The following is a 20,933-nucleotide window of genomic DNA, read 5'->3' on the forward strand; positions in this document are numbered from 1 at the left end:
TAGTCCGTACAATTTATTTATCGGATTTAATAAGAATGTAAAAGAAAGAAGGGAAATTCTACATAATACCCCTGAGGTATTGACTATTCCACGTTGTGCCCCTCCCTTTGAAAAGTTCCACGCTGTAACCTCAAGGTTCCAAAAGTGATTAAGTTGTACCCCTGTCGTTATCCTTCCGTTACATGTTGCCGTTAGTGGAGCCCACTTTACACCTATTTAATTTTTTTCTCAATTTTCGTGCTAAAAAATGTCCCATTATATGTTTTAGGGGTCATTTTAGGCCTAAAGGGACCAAATTGAGCTTTGATTTTGCAAAAAAAAAAAAAAACGTAAAAGCCTCGTATTGTGAATTTGAATTCTCACAGTTAAATTTAGAATTCATAAAACGGGGCTTTTACGCTACTTTTTGCAAAATCCGAGCTCAATTTGGATCCTTTAGACCTAAGATGACCGCTAAAACCTTTAATAGGACTTTTTTAGCACGAAAATCGAGAAAAAAATAATAAATAGGTGTAAAGTGGGCCCCACTAACGACAACATGTAACGGAGGGATAACGGCAGGGTATAACAATCACTTTTGGGACCATGAGGTTACAACGTGGAACTTTTCAAAGGGAGGGATATAACGTGGAATAGTCAATAACTCAGGGGTATGATGTAGAATTTCCCAAGAAAGAATATACAAACATACCTGGATTGGTAGAGGCAATTGCTTTAGACAGTGTGTCCAAAATTGCAATAGTAGCATGACTGCATGAGCCAGAATAATGATGGGCCTGTTAGCTGGCTTAGCCCAGTAGCATAATCGTTGTTCCTTTGACTTTTGTAGCACATCTCTTGAGAACAGCCCAAGACCAAGATCTAATTGGGCTTAATGGCCCAATATATGAGTTTCATTTGCTTCAACCCAAGCCATGTCACATAGCTTTCACAAGAAGTAATCAACTTATAAGTTAGCATATAATGGTGATGATCATGAAGAAGCATAAGAAACCATTAGGAGGAGCACTATATGCCATATTGGGCCGAAGGAGCCCAATATCGTAGATTGGCACGAAATTGGGGCTAAATAGCCCAAAGTGCCTTTCATAGGCCGGGCCCATCTTCAGATTTTCATCGAACAATGCAAAAAGGTACGTCTCAAAGGTCCGGTTTGGCATTAGTGGGGTCCCCAAACCGGATGTGACGTGGCGTACTACATTGCCATTGTACGTGGCTGCGGTTCGTAGGTCCACACCAACATAATCCGACTCCCCTTGAGAAGGCCAACCAGTTTCAGCTATCACAATATCCACGTCATCATATCCAAATTTCTTCATGGCACAGAAAACAGCATCAAGTTGTGCATCAAACATATTAGTGTAGTTCTTACCCGTATATTCATCAAATACCCCCGAGTTAGGCCCAAACAATGCATAGTTTAGGTCGGTATCATTAGAATCAATATCAAAAAAGGGATAAGGGTTCACCATAAAGGGTGAACCTATAACCCTTAAAAAGCTTAACAACGGCCAAAGAACATGCACATCATACCCTTGCCTGAACCTCCCCGTCGAGGGAGGGTTCGAGCTAGAAAGTATCCCAAGAGAATGAGGCGTCGAAACTTGAACTTCACGCTCCAAGGACTCTACAACGAGGGCGGTGTAGAGGGTCTCCATAGCAGGGACAAGGTTGGTAATGAGGAGTTTATTAGCTGTTGCCAACACCTCATTACCTACCAAGATACACTTAATGTTTGTAGAATGTAAGTGTGAAGAAATGTTAGTCTTAACCCACTGTTGAGCAAATGTGAAATTAGTAAACAGAGGAATGATAATATTTGGGATTGTAACAGTTATGTTAACCCTTGTATGTGCAAAGGCTTGAAGAATATCAGGGTTTGCATCGAAGATTCTAACATGATTGATGATTGTTGAGTTAACAAGGAATTTCGCGACTTCTTTTGGTGGTGGAAGATTATCTGCATTCACTCCATAATTTACTCCAATGTTTGATTCAACTCCTACATAATACCAACACAACAATAACATGTTAAAAACTGTACTAATTGTACTAAACTAGTACTAATGATTGTGTGTAGAGAGTTAAGATTCGCGCTTACCTAAGATTCGGATGATCAAGGGAACAATGACATAGATTAGTGTTTTCAAGGCCATGATCATGGGAAGTTTTGCTTGTATGCTAACTGTTGCAGGGTATGACTTTAGCTTGTTACGAAGTACTTGGACATAATTGTCTAAGAGAATAAGTATCAAAATGGATTAATGAAAGATACTTTTCTCTGTTGGTGAGTTTATGAGCATGATGCAATTTTAGCTAGCTTGTGCATTGCGTAAAGTGTATTTGACACCACATCTTAACTCATAATTGTTTTATTACTATTATATGGAGTATGATTCAAGCTTTTCTTTACAAATGAAGATGATCTATGTCAACTGGATCAAAATGTCACATACTTCACATACATAATTTGTTTTGGCGATAATATATGATGTACACGTTCTATACCATATTTTACCCTCATTTTATAGCTATTTTTGTATGGTTTTTAAGCTCTACGGAGCTACTTCTTGCTAATATTCTCTTCTCTAGCGTGGCTTGGTCTATTTAATTGATTTTGTAGGCACATGAAGATTTTCGGATGATTTGGACTTGTTTTGGATAGCCATGAGAGCTTATTAAGATGAAGATAATTTTACCCGTGTCCGCCCTGGAGGGCAACATTGCCCTGGCAGCCAGGGCGAAGAAGGAAATTAAGGAAGGAGAAGAGAAGAACAAAGTAGTACATAGATGTATCTTACCCCCGTCGCCCTGGCAGGGTTGCCCGGGCAGACCGGGCAAGTGAATTTATCAACATTATAAGCTCCGAAAGTCATATTCTCTACTTGATGCTTCTCGCGCCCGACCGGGCACGGTTTCGCGAAGCCCATTTTCTTATTTTTCGGGATTTCTTAATTAAGGGATATAAATACCCATTGTAAACCCCGATTAAATATACTTAGTTATTATTGTCTAGTTTTTAAACCTTCATTAGAACCCTAATATTCTCTCTAGATCTAGATTAATTTGCACTTTCAAGTTTTGATTCTTGTTCATCAACAATTGGTACTTTTCTTCATTCAAGTATTTGGTATTCATCTTTACTTTCTCTTTTACTTTTAATTGCCTTTTAATCATGTTTTCTTCATTGAATATTGTTTCTGTTTTCGTTAATATGTGTGAGTAGCATGAATTAATTCTTTAAATTCTCTAATAATAATTGTAATTGATATGCTTAATTGATTATGCTTATGCCAATATTAGATTAGAGATAATTAGTATTGTTATTAATCCTTTGTTTTAATCGCAACGGGAGTTGGGTGTTAATGGATTTGAGTAAATCAATTAAGGGTTTGAAGTTCATCACGGGAGTAGTTGAATGGATGATTAGGAAGTTAGAGTAATGTGCTCAAGGTCTTTAATTTACATGATTCCACGGAAGTAGGCTTGATTGTGATTAGAGAAGCCATTGATAACTCGGGAGAGACCATTGGTATTATTCATGGATTACTTTTCCTCATTAATCAATTGAATTATGTGTTAGGGGTAGAACGACTATTGCATTCATCGTATTCGTGGTGAAGCTTGATCTTGGATGTTTTTAGCATTGATTTGTCATATTGTTTTGATTTAATCGTTTTAATTAGTTATTTCGTAATTAATTCTCATTCATTTGATTTGTTTACTTGTTTAGTAATTGCTTGAGTCTATTTAACTAGTTGAAGTGTTGAACCACAGTCTCTTAGGATCCGACCCTTACTTACTCGTCTACATAGTAGTGGTCTAGTTAGGTTTATTTTTGTTAGGTATGCGACACGCCTATCAATATACTCATTTTTAATATTTTCGTAGTCCGTGTCCCGTTAAATTTCATGTACAATGTCTCTATAGTTTGTTGAGTCATTTCACCCGGCCCAGATCTTATCTTATCACATTTACAGAGAAGCTAATAGTGCAGCAGATTATGTTAAAGCGTTAGGACATATTTGTCAAACCCATCAAGAAAAATACTTATATATTTTCTTATATATTAATTTTAAAAAAAATTCTCTTAATATAGTATGGTAAGTCTCTTCTAATAACCTTGGTGTAATTTATTAAAAAAAAAAGTTGGAAAAATTATTGAAGGGAATTTTAGGAATATTTCAAGATTAGGCCACAAGTTATGAGATCTGTATTTATAATTGTCTTGTCACGCTGACTCTTGATATTTTATGTTAAGTGGTAAAGCATTTTTGTAGTTTATTTTAAAAGCTTTATCTCTAAAGGGAAAAAGTTCATTACTAATGTAGCTTTAATCATATTTAAATGCAACTTTAATTATATTTAATGTTTGTATAGTAACCTAGGAGTATTGTGTGGTGTCGTATATTGTGGTGGGTGAATTACATGGTGTTTAGTACTTTAGTACGTGGGAGCTGCCAGTCCAAGGAGTAACTCTAAACTAACACCCTAATTACATACTCAACAAACTAACTCCCTTCCCTTCTACATCATCAAACTTTCCCAAACTGACTTTCAATTGTGAAAACTTCTATCACGTTCCTCCCATCCCTATCTTGGACCAACAAACCCGACTTTTGGCAAGGGTATTTTCGTCATTTCATCCTAAGGCTGACGATATATATTGTGAGGTACATATATAAGTGATATAACTACATAAGAGTTATTACACTTAAACTTATGAATTGTGTTCAATAATTCCTCATGAAAACCTAGGTGTTATGAAAACCTCTTTGTAATGTTTCTTGCTCAAATGAGTATTCCAATCACTGCAGCAAAGGGCCTAGGTAAAAATTAGAAAATTGTTGTATTTTATTACTACTACAAATTATTAGTGCTTTTTTTTTTTTTTTTTTTTTTTGAGGCAAATTATTAGTGCATTTTGGAGTGATATTTTTGATAAAAAAGAAAAAAGAAAAAAGAAAAGGTGTGAGCTAGTTTATTTAAAAGAAAGTTTTTTTTCTATGATTTCTTGTAAATTGTTGATGATTGATTGAGATGCTCATTTGAGTAAGCAGTATTATGACAAGAGGTTAGTTTTCCAGTTTGTGCTCTACCTCCACTACGATTGATGATCTATACCAAATTACCAATTACAGGTAAATCATCAAATTAAATATGTAATTTTCCATTTTGATTTATTTGAAATATGTAATTTAAATAATAGATATGATTAATCATTTTGAATAGTTCGTCCATAAATTAAAGTTTGTACACAATTATCTTGTCAATCAAGTTTATACATATAAATCAATGTCTCCTCCGAGATTTACTGATTTACATACTTGTACGGAGCATTATATTAAGTATATTACATCAATTCAAAATTTCTTGATGTTATCAATATTATATTTTACTGAGTATCAATTAGTAATAATTTGTGAGACAAAAAGAGCCTAAGAACTAGTTGATTGTGAGAAGATGATATGTACTAGTAACTTGATAAGCATTTTTTTTTTTTTGAGCTTTTACTTACTTTTAATATTGTATACGTATTTTCTTTCAAAAAAAAATAAAAATATTGTATACGTATTAGATTGTTAAGATCTACCTCAGCTAGTTTTTTTTTTTTTTTTTTTTTGAAAGCTACCTCAGCTATTTAACAATGAATAAAAAGGATCGGATTATGAGCATCTTGTTATAGTACTTACTCTTTATATGTATCATTAAATCTTGTAAATTTAGATCATAAGTTGCTAGATCATGAAGTGATGTTATATTTTGTAGAAGAAAAATAAATCTAATGAACAACTGAGCCATAAGATTTCATGAAGAAGGAATAAATATCCAGTCCAAGAATTTAAAAAGAAAAAAAATAAAAAAGAGGATAGAATATGAAGTTTATTATATTATAAATAAATAAAAAAAAAAAGACAAATTTGCGCATCCGGGGAATCGAACCCCGGTCAGTACCGTGGGAGGGTACTATGATACCACTACACTAGATGCGCTTATTGATATAATTTTAACTCATTCACAATTTAACTATTGTACATTGTAGAAAGTCAAAATAATACAACATTTTTTTAAAGGGGTTTAGAGAGCCGCAAGAACTCACTAGAGCAAGGTGATGAGAATTGATCTGAGGATCACCTGAAAACAAGAGGAGAGCTTTAATCACTTGAGCTATCTCCCACTCAAATAATACAACATTTCTCACCCATCAAAGTATTACTTCATTAACTCTTACTTTCATCGGTGGATAGTGTATATATGACATGGACACATGGTGCAAGCAACCATTATCTTTACAAAGCCTCTAATGTCGAGTTACAAACGCACCACATAAATTTAAGATGATTGTGCAAATTCAAGATTATGATAATGCATTGACAAATTCAATGAAAATACGTTTGAAGAGCTACTCAATTTTACTTTGTATAATCCGATTCCAAACAAATCTTTTGTAAAACTTTAAAGTTTTTTTTTTTCACTAGTTGTGAATTCTTTCTAATAAAACACGTAGTACTCCGTAGAAAAAAAAATTCTAAACCATGACATGGTCCTCCCAGTATACCAACAAATTGTCCCCAAATTAGGTTCCATAAATGTAACAATTCAGATGTACATTTTTAGGTCCAATGAAAACGAGATCTTTAACTTACTGTATTGTACTTGTACAGTCCAACTCTTAACTACTTTACCCTTAAATTGATCCTTAATCCTTTTCTTTCTCCTGTTTTCTGATGAGAGACTGACAGACGATACTCCAAGGACAGTATTAACTGTTAATAACAGATGCACTATACACATGAGAAACTCAAGTAATTGGTGGTTATGAATCTTATGATTTGTATAAAATGATAGGTACAATTGTACAAGTAACATAACTCATACAAAAAAGACTAAAAAGAGAGAATTATGAACTTGTTCATTCTATCAGTATTAAGTGCATCACTATTATACATAACAATACTTGTTAACCTTTAGCTGTCGATTACGATCTCTTCCCCTTCTTTACTCTCAGTTTGACACTGCGAGTCACGAAAAAATTGTTGAAAAGAGAACTGGGTTCGGAGAGCATAGGTTGGACGGTTCATCTGCACCCAAGTTCAGCTCTTCCTTCCTCGCTGATAGATTTATTTGTACAGATCTTCTGAAGATCAATGTAGCCGATAATGGTGTCCTCAAATACAACACCGTCTAGATTGGCCTCATCAAAAGTGGAGCCTGATAACACGGTATTCTTAAACACAGATCCTTGTAGATCAGCCTTCCCAAAATTAACGCGATCTATAACTGCATTTGTGAAATCAGTACCTGCATAAAAATCAATCTTCCGAGCTCAGCAAGAAATAAACTTTACACAGCACTATTCTATTACTTGTTTTTTTTTTATTTTTTTGACGGGAATTCTATTACTTGGTTAATAAGCAAATACTCCCTCTATTCCTAAAAATAGTTATCATCTTCCATTCTGCAATATAACTCGAAAGTCAGAAACTCAGAATACGTCTTTCACAGGATATTCATCTCTTTATATTGACTTATTAATCTCCGTGCAAAAGTTTATGTTACGGAACTTATTTTGGGAACGAAGGGAGTGATTAGCTTCAAGGTGGCTTCAAAAATTAAATAGAACTGATCAGTAGAAGAGAAATAGGGAGTAATATACCCTTGAAACTAGCTCCCACAGCATAAGCCTTGGACATGACTACTTCTGTCATGTCAGCACCATCAAACTTAGCATCTGACATGAGAGCAGCTGTTAGAGACTTCCCCTTAAGTTGAGACTTTTCATTTGTAAAGTCACAAAAGCGAAGATCCAATGGCTTGTCATATACACCATTTGCTTGACCAATAGTGTTACCAACGAATGCACGCTCACAACGATCAGGATCGGTTGACAATGGAGGAAGTCTCTGCAAATGAATAATTATGTACTAATAAAAAACAGAGAAAAACAACTAGCAATCCTCTAAATTTATACATTAGAGTTTATAACAAAGTAAGCTTCTTTTCACAGGTTGAGGAGAATTATACAAGTATAAGTAACTGAAACATGATGCATATTTGAAAAAACAGTTGAATTGTGCAATAATATTTTGTTCTGCAGCTGATTCAATATCACCCCACCTATTAGGAGAAATGAATGTTTTCTGTGAAAACATGTTAAAAGGTACTGAAAAATAAGAAGTTATCTGTTGAACCCACTATACAGGGTGTGAGTACAAAAGAGTCAAACAGACCAGATAAATGAAGCTTCTTAGGCATGAAGCTATAAGTTACTTGAATTTGGGAATACTAACATGGTAATAATTATGCCTATCAAGATGCGATGGAGCATCTAATCTGAGCTTTCTATGATAGATTGATATCATAATTTGCTGCGAGATTGACATGAGAGAGCTATACAGTCTAAATTATGAAACATAAGCTTTAAAATCAAACAATTGAGGTTTGAGCCCAGAGAGAATGGAGATGCAGACAATCAAACTTCAACTGAGAACATGAGAGGTCAATTTTGTTAAGATATGGCTTTGATCACGAGTTCACGACAATCAAGAAATGTAAGCGTCCTAAGCAAAAGATAGATCAACTCAACAACAGCAAACTTCCAATACCCCTACTTTTTCAACTAATGAACTCTAATTATCTTATAACCATAAACACTTCATTTGGATAATGTCAAGCAGTAGAGTGTAAATCAGTAGTTGTATCTAGAAAACTTAGAAGCATGAGAACAGAATCCTAAATCATAAATTGTTTCAAATGAAGGCATCTGCAATTGATACTGAAATCATGGCTGATTCCTAACCTGGTTAGCAGCTATTACAGGTGAAGCAGCTGTGACAGCCCACGTGGCCAGGAGGCCAAACGCCACATTCCTAAGTTCTTTGAATTGAGATGAATTTTCTTTCTGAGATCCATTTCCAACAGCTGCACCAAAAATGAAAACTTTTATGAGTTCATTTCACATCACCGTTAGCCCAAAAGAATGAAGAACAAGATAACAGCAAAGCATAAGCATTCTGCAAACTGTTAAAGACTCTGAAACAGGTTAGGGAACGAAATGAGTGGTATGTTTAATGATGCAGCATAGCATTGATGTATCATCAAGAAGCATACAAATGTTATAATCCACTTCTATTTCAAGGCATTTGTTGGATTGGTGTAAGGTGAAAGAAAATGTTTATCAATTGACTTACCAATGTTACGTGATGGATCGAACTGTACTAATAGAGTGTCACACGGTTTCCTTTAGTTACAATTCAAGGAGTTTTTGACCGCTGTGAGTCCAACCATGTTGGTATTTTGGTGAACACACTAACTAAAACAGAGGTATTGATAACTCGTTCGACCATCTCAATTTAAACATCTGTCTTATAAAGATTGAGATATATATACCAAGAAGTAGACTTCACCAGAGCAGACACAATACCCTTCAACTTTCATTTTGCTTGGATATTATAAGATTATAACACTTAGTAAAGCAGTTTTGCATCAATTTATCTCAATATTTTTCAATGTCTTCAAAAGAATCACCTGCCCTGGTTTCAAAGTATGATTGCTATGGTAATTAAAAAGGGTTAGATGTACTCTACGTCACCCAAATTGTAGTAGAGACGCGGCTGTCAAGAGATCTAAGCTCAATTGGAACTAGTGTTAGATGTATGCAATGATTGTTTAACATAAAGTGTCGCATTCTCCTAACCTTTCATAAGTAATAAGTAAGCATCTAAAAACAAAATAAAAAACTTGTGACGTCCCATTATAAACAAAATTACAAAGGCAACCACACGATCAATCAAAACATGTCAAGAAAAGCACATTTTATTCGAAATTGATAACCAAAAGAAAAAGATATGAACATGTCCCTTTAAAATACAAGAGATGCACAATTTTTCGAGAGCATAGGGAGCGCGCCACTTAAGCAGGCAAAAGAGGGACTTTAAGCATTTGCAAATAAGCTAAAGATAAGAAAGTCAAGCTCAACCAATACAACAACTAAAGCAACAAAACAACTTGACATATAAAGAGAGAGTGAGAGATTGTGCGTACCAGAGCAGGAAATTGGGAAAGAAAGATGAAGTTTACGAGCAGAAAAGAGATGGCGTTTGGCAGAAGAATTATTCAAAGAGATGGTATTTGGGTGAATGCCAAAGCTAGCCATGTTTCAAATGATGATTAACAATGTCAATTCCATTTCCTATCTTTTTCTCTCTCCCTTCTTTCTCCCTTATTGGGTGAGCTTATCTTCTTACGTGGCACTCAAACTTACTTGTACTTTTCTTTAATTTTTGACAAGACCTTTTTTTTTTTTTTTTTTTTTTTGGATTGTTAATATTTTTTTTTTTGGGACTTTTAGTATTTCCTCCCCTCCCTCTAGAAGTGGGTATTTTGCACAATTCAATGACATTTAAAATCTGGTGATAATTATAGGTAAGACATAGATAATTAGATATTACCATAATGATATTTTCCTAATTTAAATATTGGTATTTCATTTTTAAATCACTTATTTACATTTCATACTAACAAACTTCATCAAGAACTTTGATTGCCTTCAACATCAAATACGAGACAAAAAAAATGTAATCATGTGAATTCCCACTAGATTTATCTTTATGTGTGCTTTTTTAACAATTTTTATTCTTGTTTTATTTATTTACTGCAGAGTAATTTAAAACTAAAGATATTGATATACAAACGCGTATATAAGAGACCACACAAAATGCAAGTTGATATCCAAAATGCAAAAATGCTATAATATCAAACGGGAAATTTTGGTGAAAATAAACAGATATTTATTTATTTTTTATTATTATTTTTTTTTTTTTTGAAAAGAACCTTGAAGGCTAAAAGCATCCAGAAACAATCAAACTAGATCCCTAACCTGGGAATATAGGCCCATGGCTTCAGGGGATTCTATGTTATTACGGAGTACTCATATAACCAAGAAAACAGAAGGTATCTCAGACTTCAAATTCACCATATATTACAGAGTAGATGGAAATTCCTTGCCACTGCAATACCCATGGTGAAAGTTCCTATTGCGCCATCCACCCCATAAGAGATTGATTTTTAAAAAATGAGGGAATTCTGGTAAAGAATGAGATTGCTGACCACAAGTCCACAAGCCTTTTGCTATGCTGAAGGGCAAAAATATCAGTTCATTACAGTTGGGGCACTGACATAAACATTCACAAAAGACAAATTTGGAGAGCTCGGGGCCAACCAACAAGGGTTATGCAGCTTCTATAGCTTTACTTTACTATTGGTATTGATCAATAAGCGGATTTTCAGAGAGCATGAACTGCAGGGAAGAATAACACAGCCTGGCAAACCTTCAACGGTCCGAACAGAAATCTCATCCTCAGGATCCCTACACAGCACATAACCCATTTCTTCCAACTCGGACCAACTAATCATAAAAAAATCACCACATCGACATTGATAACAGAAATCCAATTCTTCCCCATCCTCAACCATCATGTCGTCCAAAGCAACATCTTCCGCAACTAATTCATCACATCTCAAACTTCTTAATTTGTCATCATAGAGAGCACGTGATCGTAAATCCCCAAGGGTTTCCCAAGCCTTTTGGACCTTCATGAATCTATCATCTACATTGTCAACTGATTTTGGCATTTCAGATGATTTGCACAGTTTATCAGGGTGGGACTGGAGTAAGGCTAACCTATAGCTTTGGCGGATCTCATCAAAGCTTGCGTCCTCCCTTACATGAAGGATATCATAGTATGTTTCCAAGGTGGACTGCACATGAAGAGTCATGCTCAGAGGCAAATCCCTATGACAAGGCATGCAGAACATTATTAGCCCAAACAAGGGAAAAGAAGGCTGAGATCACAGCAATCTACTTGTATAAGACATGGATAAAACTTGGCTTGCCCACGGAAAATAAAAGTTACCCAATAACATACTCAAGAGAAGGATTGGATTATAGAGGTATTATTGAACAGTACTGAGAAATTCATTATAAAAATGCAACCAAAAATCCTAGTGTTTGCTCTCGAAATGCAACAATTTTATGTTCAAAGTTCAGGGTAGCTAACAAAATAGCAGCCGAATTATATAAGTTGGACTCACCTTGTACCCCATCTCCTGTCCAACAAACATCAAGTTCCACAGAAAATGAGTTACTAAGGAAGTTCAGGTCCACGGAAGAGAGACAGTCAAATAATATAATAGTTCCCATGACAACATATACACAACAAAGATCTTTAAAATAACGCATATAATTTGTAAACACCAAAATATAAAGGACACATAAGATAATGTCACAACCATAATAATCAGGTCTTCAAAATAAAAGCTTGAGACTACATTGGCAACTCAAAATCAAATTTTAAATGTACACTCAGAGTCATCACCATATGCTCCACTACAAGCACTAGGTTAAATCCTAATTATATATAATGATATGCTAGAGAATACATCTGTGGCAATCTTAAAAGATCAATAAGCGATGTCATGACCCCTATAAATGGCATGCATGGCTCAAAACACTAATCTTGGATCACAGCATGTGTAATCAAATTGAGGATTACATCATACCCTGAGCAAAAGAACCTCATTCATAGCATTGCACACAGCAATAGACAAGATGGATCACCAAAAAAAAAAAAAAAAAAAAAAAAAAAAAGAAGTGATTTGCTGGAAGAGTCAATTTTACACAGATTCTTGAGTCTGCCAAGTATGAAGATATATACAGCAAAGTTTAATATTAGGTCTATGAAGAATTGAAGACACTGAGCAACTGCTCCTTACTTTGAGCATTCTGTGCTTGCATAAATCACCAAATATTATTCTAACAAAACAAAATAGTGTTCACTAAAAAAAAGTCAATTTGCATATTTGCATTCAAATAATCTGCCCTATCAAGCAACACAGACTTCCACAGAGCAAAAAATAGTTCTCCAAAATCATAATCAGAACCATCCTCTTATAGTTGCTTTCAATCATCATCCACGAGAAGTGATATGCAACTCTTTGAGATCATATAAAAATCAAGCTTTAACTTGAACTTGCTTGCGTCTATCGTCCTCAAGCAACGCACCAAGCCCTGCTCTCCCACCAATTCTCACAACTCTAGAACCATTACTATCCTGATAAGCAGGATTAGCTGTCAAAACTCGTGCCTCTGAATTCTTAGCAATCTCCAAAACCTCGGGCAATCCATTAATACAACCCTTTGACATACCTACATCAATCCTGATTGCCTTGCCCTCACAAGCACCATTGATCCCTTTCCCTTGAATGGTATGCCCCATGATCATCCTCTTCGCTCCAGGAATTGTAGTAAGAACATGCTCAAGTGCTTCACTATCACAACTCTCCGCTAATTCATGCGAAAACCTCCTCAACCAAACGACTGAGTTGCTACCCCTTCCAATATCTCTCCACAAATCTCCTCTGACCCCATTAATCCAATCTTTAACCTCCTTATTAATTCTCTCTAATCCATGATTCACATGATTTGCTAACAAACCCCCATGAACAAACACACTCTCTCCCATCACCAAAACTGTTGCATTATTCGCTAAAAATCGAGTGCTCAATGGCCCATTTGGCTTCAATGCTGCAATTCTAGCCCTAAATCCCTCATGAAACTCCTTCCTAAGACCCTTAAATTCAACAGGAACACCACAAAATGGATCTTTCGGCACATCCATAATTCCAGAAAATAGTGTTTTCATTGAAAACCAACATTGTACCAAAAGGCCCAATTCGAAAATTCTTTCAACGAATCAGCTGTAATAAATCTGAAATCACCATTAATGTTCATAATTTCATGGTTCCCATTCATCGTGATAACCTTCCCACCAGCTTTATCTGCTTGTCGTTTTAATCTCTCAAGAAAGTATAGGATCTTAATTTCATCATTTCCACGGTCAAGGACATCGCCAATTTGCACAACAGTAGAGGAGCCCCCAGACCAGTTCCCTGTGGCATCAATTATTCCGGAAAGACGAAGAGATTGCTTGCATTTCTCTAAATCCCCATGGATATCACCAACGGCAATGAGGCGGGTCTGGTGAAGGGTAGAAGGTGGGTGATGGCTTATTAGGGTCAGAATTTGAAGGAGAGGGAGGAAGAAAGAGGCCACTAACAGAGAAGTCGACAAAGGTGTCAACGAATGAGGAGAAAAGGTTTGGAAGGTTTTTACAGGTTAGGGTGTCACTTTCTCCTGCCATAGTTGTTTTCTATGATGATTGATCTGTAAAAAAGGGTAAATGACGAAGTTCAGGGTTTTCGTTTCATAATCACATAAACTATCAATTATAATTGAGTGTGCCAATCTAAGGTTAATTAGTCACTATTTGCATCAGCTTAAGGTAAGTATACGACCTAAAGAAGTTGTGATGACTAAAATAGATGTATATTTAGTCCCCCCAAATAATAAAAAAATTATAGTGGCCATAACGAATTAATGTATAAATTGATCAAATTCAAAGAGGGTGATTCAAGTAGATAATTGTTGAAAAGTAATCATATGACACGAGTTGTTTACTACTCGTACTCCATTAGAATATAGAATCCCTTAGTTTACATCTATTCAGAAGAAACTACGGATAACTTCCAGCATATTCATCCAGGTATACTTTTCCACACAATTGCCTCGTTACACGAAACGTAACAAACATACATCATCTACACAACACTGGCTCTCTAAGGCCACCTTAAAGAATGTTCAAACTAGCAAGACAGCAACACAAACTAGATAATTTCCACTATTATACAACATCATACAGACATCTTTGAGGTCACTGCTATAGTTCTTACTCCTGATCATCATCTAAGCATATTTTAAAACATATCCAAGCAAATTTCATAGTTAAAACCTAACATTAAAGGGTTCTGCAATCATTAGCAACCAACTTTGAATCAATTATCCAATAATTAGGAATATTTGATTCAATCATCAATTGAACTCATAATTTTGTTTCTAACAACATAATTGCAGGTTCTGATCTTTAATAATCTTATTAATCAGAACCAATAGTTCAGAATTCCGAACCCTAAACTTACTACACAGACAATTAGATTAAATTAAACCCTAGATTGTGAAATTCATATGACGATTACAAAAGGAAACAACGACTTACCTCTGAAGCTGCTTCAATGGGGGATTCAAGTATTAGAAGGCGCGTCAATGGAGAACGTCAACTGAGCTTCAATGGAGCACGAACTGAGAGAGAGAGAGTTCTTATTGAGTTTCTGACAAATAGAGCAATTCAATGGGTTGGAGGGCTTGGACGCTTGGACCCCCATTAAAAGCCCTGATTCGCCCCCAGTTATATATGGGTCAATCATTCAATTAATAATTAGGGCGGGTCTTTATATAGTCGTCATTTATAAAGTATACGGGTTTGGAATTAGAAATAAATCTCTATTATAAAGTATTAAGTGCATGATTTTTTTTGTATTTCATTTTGTATAATCTCTTATCTAATACGGAGTAAAATTTTTTTTTTTTTTTGGGTTAGGAACATTCACCCTTAAGAAGACAATCGATTTTAATTTTGGTTTTGGATTTATTGATACGATGAGAAATATAAAAGCATGGAAGAAAAGAAAAAGAGCAAAAGTAAATTAACTCATACAAAATCTTTATTGGATTTACAAAAAGACCTGTACGAGTTGGAGTAATCAGAGGCAAAAGCAATGAAATTGACTTACTCTTTAGAGTAAAGTAATGTCAATTCACTTGGAACAAGTATGACGACGAAAGTCGACTTATTTTTTAAAAAGTAAGGCATTTAATATGATAAAACAAAATGGAATTCTATGTACCCCAAATTCAGGTCAATGTACGTGCTTGTTTATACAAAAAAAAAGAAAAAAAAATCCAAATCTACCAATTCAATTTCAGTTAGTGCCAAATTGAAGTTTTAGTCATAGAAATATGATTTACATTTGGATTGAGTAATTCATATCAATGGATTATTTTCTCAATTCGCAACTAAAAAAGAAAAAAATCAAGAGTTAAGTGTATACAACTTTTCTTTAATGATTTAAAAAAAATCGTAATTACAGAACTTTCATCCTATTTTGCAATTTGATATTATTTTTTATAGTACAATAATTGTATTAAACTAATGATAAATATTGAAATTACCATGCATGGCACGGGATCTAATCTAGTTCTCAACTAAAAAAGAAAAACAACAACAGTTAAGTGTATACAAACTTTTATCAAATCAATTTTAGTTAGTATCAAATTGACGGTTTAATCTTAGAAAAACGGTTTACATTTGAATTGAGTTATTTACGCCGACTGATTATCAAATAACGAAAAATTTCGTACCCTCCAAAGACCTATTCCAAGATTTCCAACAGTATGAATCAAAGAAGAGCCCAAAACCCCAAACTCAATAATAACAATTCTATAAAACAATGAGCCCCTAATCAAAATCAATTAGCCGACTCACTAGTCACTAGTAGTAATAATGTTGAAATTGTCCTCCTCAAATTTCTCCCTTAAAAAATCTCACTTAAAAACTAATCAAACTTTCCCTTTTTTTTTTTTTTTTTTGAATAGTAATCAAACTTTCCTTAATTCTCAATAACAATTCAAATTTCCTCTCTCTGACCTTTTCCCCTTCAATTTCTCCGATTTCCACTCTCTCTCCGCTTCAAATCCCTAATTTCCCCAATTCCCAATTTCCCCCTAACCCTAGAACCTTTGACCTTCGAATTTCTTCAACATTCATCAATGGAGGAAAACACCGCCATAACCACCACCACCACTCCCACCGGCAAGCTTTTCATGGTGGCCAACTATGTCGGCGCTAGCGTCGTCTCCGCCTTCTTCACCTCCCTCGAACGTTGCTCCTGCATCAATCTCAGCACCTCCGACAACGACGATGAAGAAGACGCCATGGATCGCGGCTTAATCTTCAACCATTCTACTCGTCATGATGATCCTCGCTTCGCTCTTCCTGCTCCTCGTTCCGCCATTAATGCTTCATCTAACCCTTCTCCCTCCGTTGATTCGCTTCCCGTTTGATCTCCGCCGTTGATTTGAGATCTTTCATGGCGGTGAGGTGAGATGAGATGAGGTGAGGTGGGGTCTGGTGAGGTGAAGGTCGTGTTCGTCATGTTTGTATGTAGTTCTTTCATTCTCCTTTTGTTTTACAATGTTGAAGGTGTGATGTTGAAGAAAGAATTCGATTAATTTTCTTTTTTTTTTTTAAGTGTTATGCCTTGTGAATTAAGAATATGTTGATCTGAAACTTGATCAATTGTATGTTACTGCTTTATACAAGTATGCTTTATTAAATGAAATCATAGGTATTTCCTCGATCAAGGTTTATGATTTCGCTGTGTCGTTCGTTTTTTGGCCTATAGACGAGTTTTGATGTTGCTTTATTAGTGTTGAATCTTCTTGGTAGTTGGTACTCCATTGATTTTCTGAATTATGTACTACATTGCTATTTTGAAATAGTCCAAGATAATTGCCGCTTTCTAGATTCTAATTTACAAGAGTTTTAAGTTCTAATTAGTGAAAGATAGCTATGAGAATTTATAACTCAACTCCTTGAAGATATCCACCTGATTAAATCTGACATATCGCTTAGAAACCGAGTGAGATTATTTGAACGGTATTCTATTTTAGTTATTTGATTGATTGGTTGGTGTTGGTGAGATGATTGGGGGGATCTAAGCTGTTTAATTGAGATATCTCATTGAGGATTAGGTGAGGTGAAGTTTGTGCTCTTCGTATTTGTATGTAGTTCTGTTTTCCCCAATGTTGAGGTGTGATTTTCAAGAAATAATTTAATTATGTTTTATTTTATTTTTAAACTTGATTGTATCCGATCCACTAGGTTTTCCCCATTTCTCTTTTCTAGTAGTCCCATTAAGTTTTCCCCATATACCTTTGACTACCTTCCCTTGCATTAACTTTTAAGAAAGTGAAAGAGCTCTTTTGGGGCAATCTTGATAGGTCAAAGTACAGAGAGAGTTTTCTTTCCCTAAATTAAATCATAGGTATACCCTTCTCGGGTTTTCTCAATCAAGGTCTTTTGTTTTGTTGAAATTATGTTTGAGTTTCATCCAAAGAATAAATACAATCATGAAGGAATGAAGAAATCTGACCTCTTAGATGGGAAGTTGTTTGTGAGGGTGATGATAAACTAAGAGTAATGAGTTGTTTGGGCACAACGTTCACCCCTTGATTAAATCAAATATAATGTTTGAAATTTATTTGTTATCTAGATTTGCGTTAATCTTACTCTACTCATCCATGAATTGAACCATTTAGCTAATGAAATCACAAATAATAGGAGAATTGCTTTGCATCATTGATGTATATATTTTGGTTATTTTAAATGTTTTTTTAGAATTATAAGTTAAGAGAAAATAAGAAGCAACATTTCCCATGAAAGCCTTTGAAGTGGAGGATGATGAAGTTTGTAAGTGGTTCTAGACCATTGTTCTTTTCCCAGGTTGGGTATTGTTTTTGGTTTTGGTAATCTGACCATCCTTTTGAATTTTGTAGGATTTTTTTGATATTTATGCTCATTTTGTTCATTTTGAATCACGTTTTTTTATTTATTTATTTATTTTATTATTGATGTACTGCATACTCTTCCCTTTCTTCCTCTGCCTTCTTTATACCACACAAACGAATGACATTGATGACTTCAAATTCCATTCTTTTTAAAATACAACAATATGATCTCCTCTAGAATATTTGAGAACGAGAAAGATAGTGGAATTACACCCTGAACCTTGGAAATTAGGCCCATTACCCATTTTCTTACGATCTACACCATAACTCTTCAATTATCTTTTGGATGACTTTATTTCTTCATTCTTTGTACTATATTTCATTTTCTTGCTTTTACATTTCTACAGTTGAACTTAAAATTTGAACATTGATAAAGACCTACTTTTGTATGTCCTTACATGCTAAAAATATTGGGCCTCCTTACATACTAAAAATATTGAGTGGCCCAATATTTTGGGCTATTCTAAATAAATGTGGCCTATACGCATATTAAGTGTGGCAGAGAGAGTGCATTGTGCATATACCTCTTATTAAGTTGTTTGGTTGATGAGTTTGGTGGAATGAATAGTGTGAATTATCACGAAGATTAGAGATTGAAGAGGTACTTGCTAAAGATTGATTATTTATCTATTTTGGCTTGTATTTAGCAAAGCTTCTTGGCCTTATTTCCATATTTTTGGGTCCATTGTGGTTGGAGATGAAAATTTTAGCGTGCCCAAATTTTGTCATCAGTTGCTTCATAACGACATTTTTGTTTTTATTTGGATATTGAAGTGTTTTCTGATCAAAGATATTATACTATGAATGGTAGGTGATTAGTGTGGGAATATGCATATGGTTATTGAAGCTATTATAATAGTAATAATATGGATTACCTAAGGCCCTAAGGGAACTTAATTTTATCTTGTGGACTGGTGACATTAGCATTGATGATATATATAATCAGGGGTGAATCTCGCCTAGGATAAGAAAAATTGGGATCTTGGTTTTATTTTGGGGCTAAAATAGCCTGTAACTGTGGTCTACAAGATTAGAGGTATTTAAAAGGTGATCTTAGGATAGAAAAATTAAGCTGTTAGGAATATTCTGGTTATTGTGGTAATCAAGCCAGAGCTCAAGGAATTGGAATAGAGTTACACTCGCTCTTCACTTTGGGTTTTTTTGTTATGCTCAGGCATTGGAGAGCTATTACATTAACATGTAGGAGTACTCCCTTGATTATGTTAAAAAAATTTAGTTATCAGCCAGTAGCTTGGGCAAGCCCTGGTAGATTTGGTGCAACTCTTGTAGTTTGGGACTGTTTGCCAAGTATTACCAATCACTTCTCATAGGAAATTAATAACACACCTACATTTTGTTCTAATTTATGCTTCAGCACTGTTTTTTGCATCATTGCAGGCATTACTTTGTGCTGCATTGCGTAGGATATCTTTTCGAGAAATGGATACAGTAGTTTGTTCTTAAAGTTTTAGATGGCGTGATATGTGATTTGTGTGGGAGATGGGCTTTGGCGTTAATTAAAAGGAGTCTATTGATTAACAAACAAATAGATTTGTCCTGTGTTGTGTAAAACTCAGACACCCTGTGTTTGGGCTTCATAAACTGTTAGATGGGTGATTGAGAAGGCCGAACTGCATCACAATCAGATGCATCATTTCACAGTACGGTTTTCCTCCCAGTGCAGTGTCTTTTACGAGTATGATTTTTTCACTCCAAAATGTTTGGTAGATTTGAATCCCAGGTAGTTGGGTCAATTTATCATAAATGAGTTGGAAAGGTTGTACTACTCAATGTCTATATCATTACACCTTGTGTTGCTTTGCCAGTTGTTGACTCTTAAAACAGGGGTGAAATTAGCTGGTAAAGACACTATAAATCGAATTTTTGTTTGCGCTCTCTCACAACAGTCATAAATGCTAGTATAGCCTAGAACGATGATCAATTGTTGTACTTGTGGCTGAGACTAATTTCCATATTCCAACTACTGATATTTTTAATTTTCTGCATATCATTGATAGTTACTATATTTCCTTCAATATGAAGGTTTACTTCCATAGCTATGGGCGCCATTAATAGTCCTTCAGATGGCAACTGTTTCAGCTTAAATAGGATTCGATTTCTCCAAGTTAAGACGCGAGCTCTTAAGAGTCTTGGTAGATAGTCATTAGTCACTTAGAACTTATGCTGGGTAGATAGCTATGTAACCAGATTAATACATTAAGTATGCGTCTGTGTTCCATTTTTACTACGTAGTATGTATCTTGTAAGATCGATCTCCATAATAACTATGAGTATGATCATAGCGTCTTACGAGTACACTACACGTGGAGAGGTATCAGCTCTAGGATGATCCCTTGTAGGGTTATGAGGATCAGGCTCTTTAGCACAAGGAAAAATGCACATTTCATTT

The 20,933-nt window shown here is 34.9% G+C and overlaps 3 protein-coding genes, 1 non-coding gene and 1 pseudogene across 5 annotated transcripts; all 5 read right to left on the reverse strand.

The window, feature by feature from the left end:
- Positions 1–953: 953 nt before the first annotated feature.
- On the reverse strand, positions 954–2,180 carry LOC110738907 (glucan endo-1,3-beta-glucosidase-like). The gene is made up of 2 exons (XM_021919366.1): positions 2,102–2,180; positions 954–2,002 (listed from the first exon to the last, which is right to left on the reverse strand). The coding sequence occupies exons 1-2, from the start codon at positions 2,160–2,162 to the stop codon at positions 954–956; spliced, it is 1,110 nt and encodes a 369-aa protein (XP_021775058.1). The 5' UTR covers positions 2,163–2,180.
- Positions 2,181–5,922: 3,742 nt separating this feature from the next.
- TRNAG-CCC lies at positions 5,923–5,993 on the reverse strand. The gene has a single exon. It is a non-coding gene; the product is annotated as a tRNA-Gly (tRNA).
- Positions 5,994–6,810: 817 nt separating this feature from the next.
- Positions 6,811–10,246, reverse strand: LOC110738843 (thylakoid lumenal 17.4 kDa protein, chloroplastic-like). Its single transcript, XM_021919280.1, has 4 exons — positions 10,045–10,246; positions 8,801–8,922; positions 7,658–7,904; positions 6,811–7,302 (listed from the first exon to the last, which is right to left on the reverse strand). The coding sequence occupies exons 1-4, from the start codon at positions 10,154–10,156 to the stop codon at positions 7,079–7,081; spliced, it is 705 nt and encodes a 234-aa protein (XP_021774972.1). The 5' UTR covers positions 10,157–10,246; the 3' UTR covers positions 6,811–7,078.
- Positions 10,247–10,296: 50 nt separating this feature from the next.
- Positions 10,297–12,618, reverse strand: LOC110738844 (DPH4 homolog). Of its 2 annotated transcripts, XM_021919283.1 has the most exons (2): positions 12,094–12,616; positions 10,297–11,794 (listed from the first exon to the last, which is right to left on the reverse strand). In XM_021919283.1, exon 2 carries the CDS (start codon positions 11,776–11,778, stop codon positions 11,242–11,244), a length of 537 nt encoding a protein of 178 aa, XP_021774975.1. In that variant the 5' UTR covers positions 11,779–11,794; positions 12,094–12,616; the 3' UTR covers positions 10,297–11,241. The 2 variants fall into 2 exon arrangements, with proteins under 2 accessions (XP_021774975.1, XP_021774974.1); XM_021919282.1 differs by having other exon boundaries at positions 10,297–12,618.
- Positions 12,619–12,751: 133 nt separating this feature from the next.
- LOC110738842 lies at positions 12,752–16,632 on the reverse strand (annotated as a pseudogene).
- Positions 16,633–20,933: the final 4,301 nt, after the last annotated feature.

The sequence above is a fragment of the Chenopodium quinoa genome, unplaced genomic scaffold (assembly GCF_001683475.1).
Source record: "Chenopodium quinoa cultivar QQ74 unplaced genomic scaffold, ASM168347v1, whole genome shotgun sequence".
NCBI lineage: Eukaryota > Viridiplantae > Streptophyta > Magnoliopsida > Caryophyllales > Amaranthaceae > Chenopodium > Chenopodium quinoa.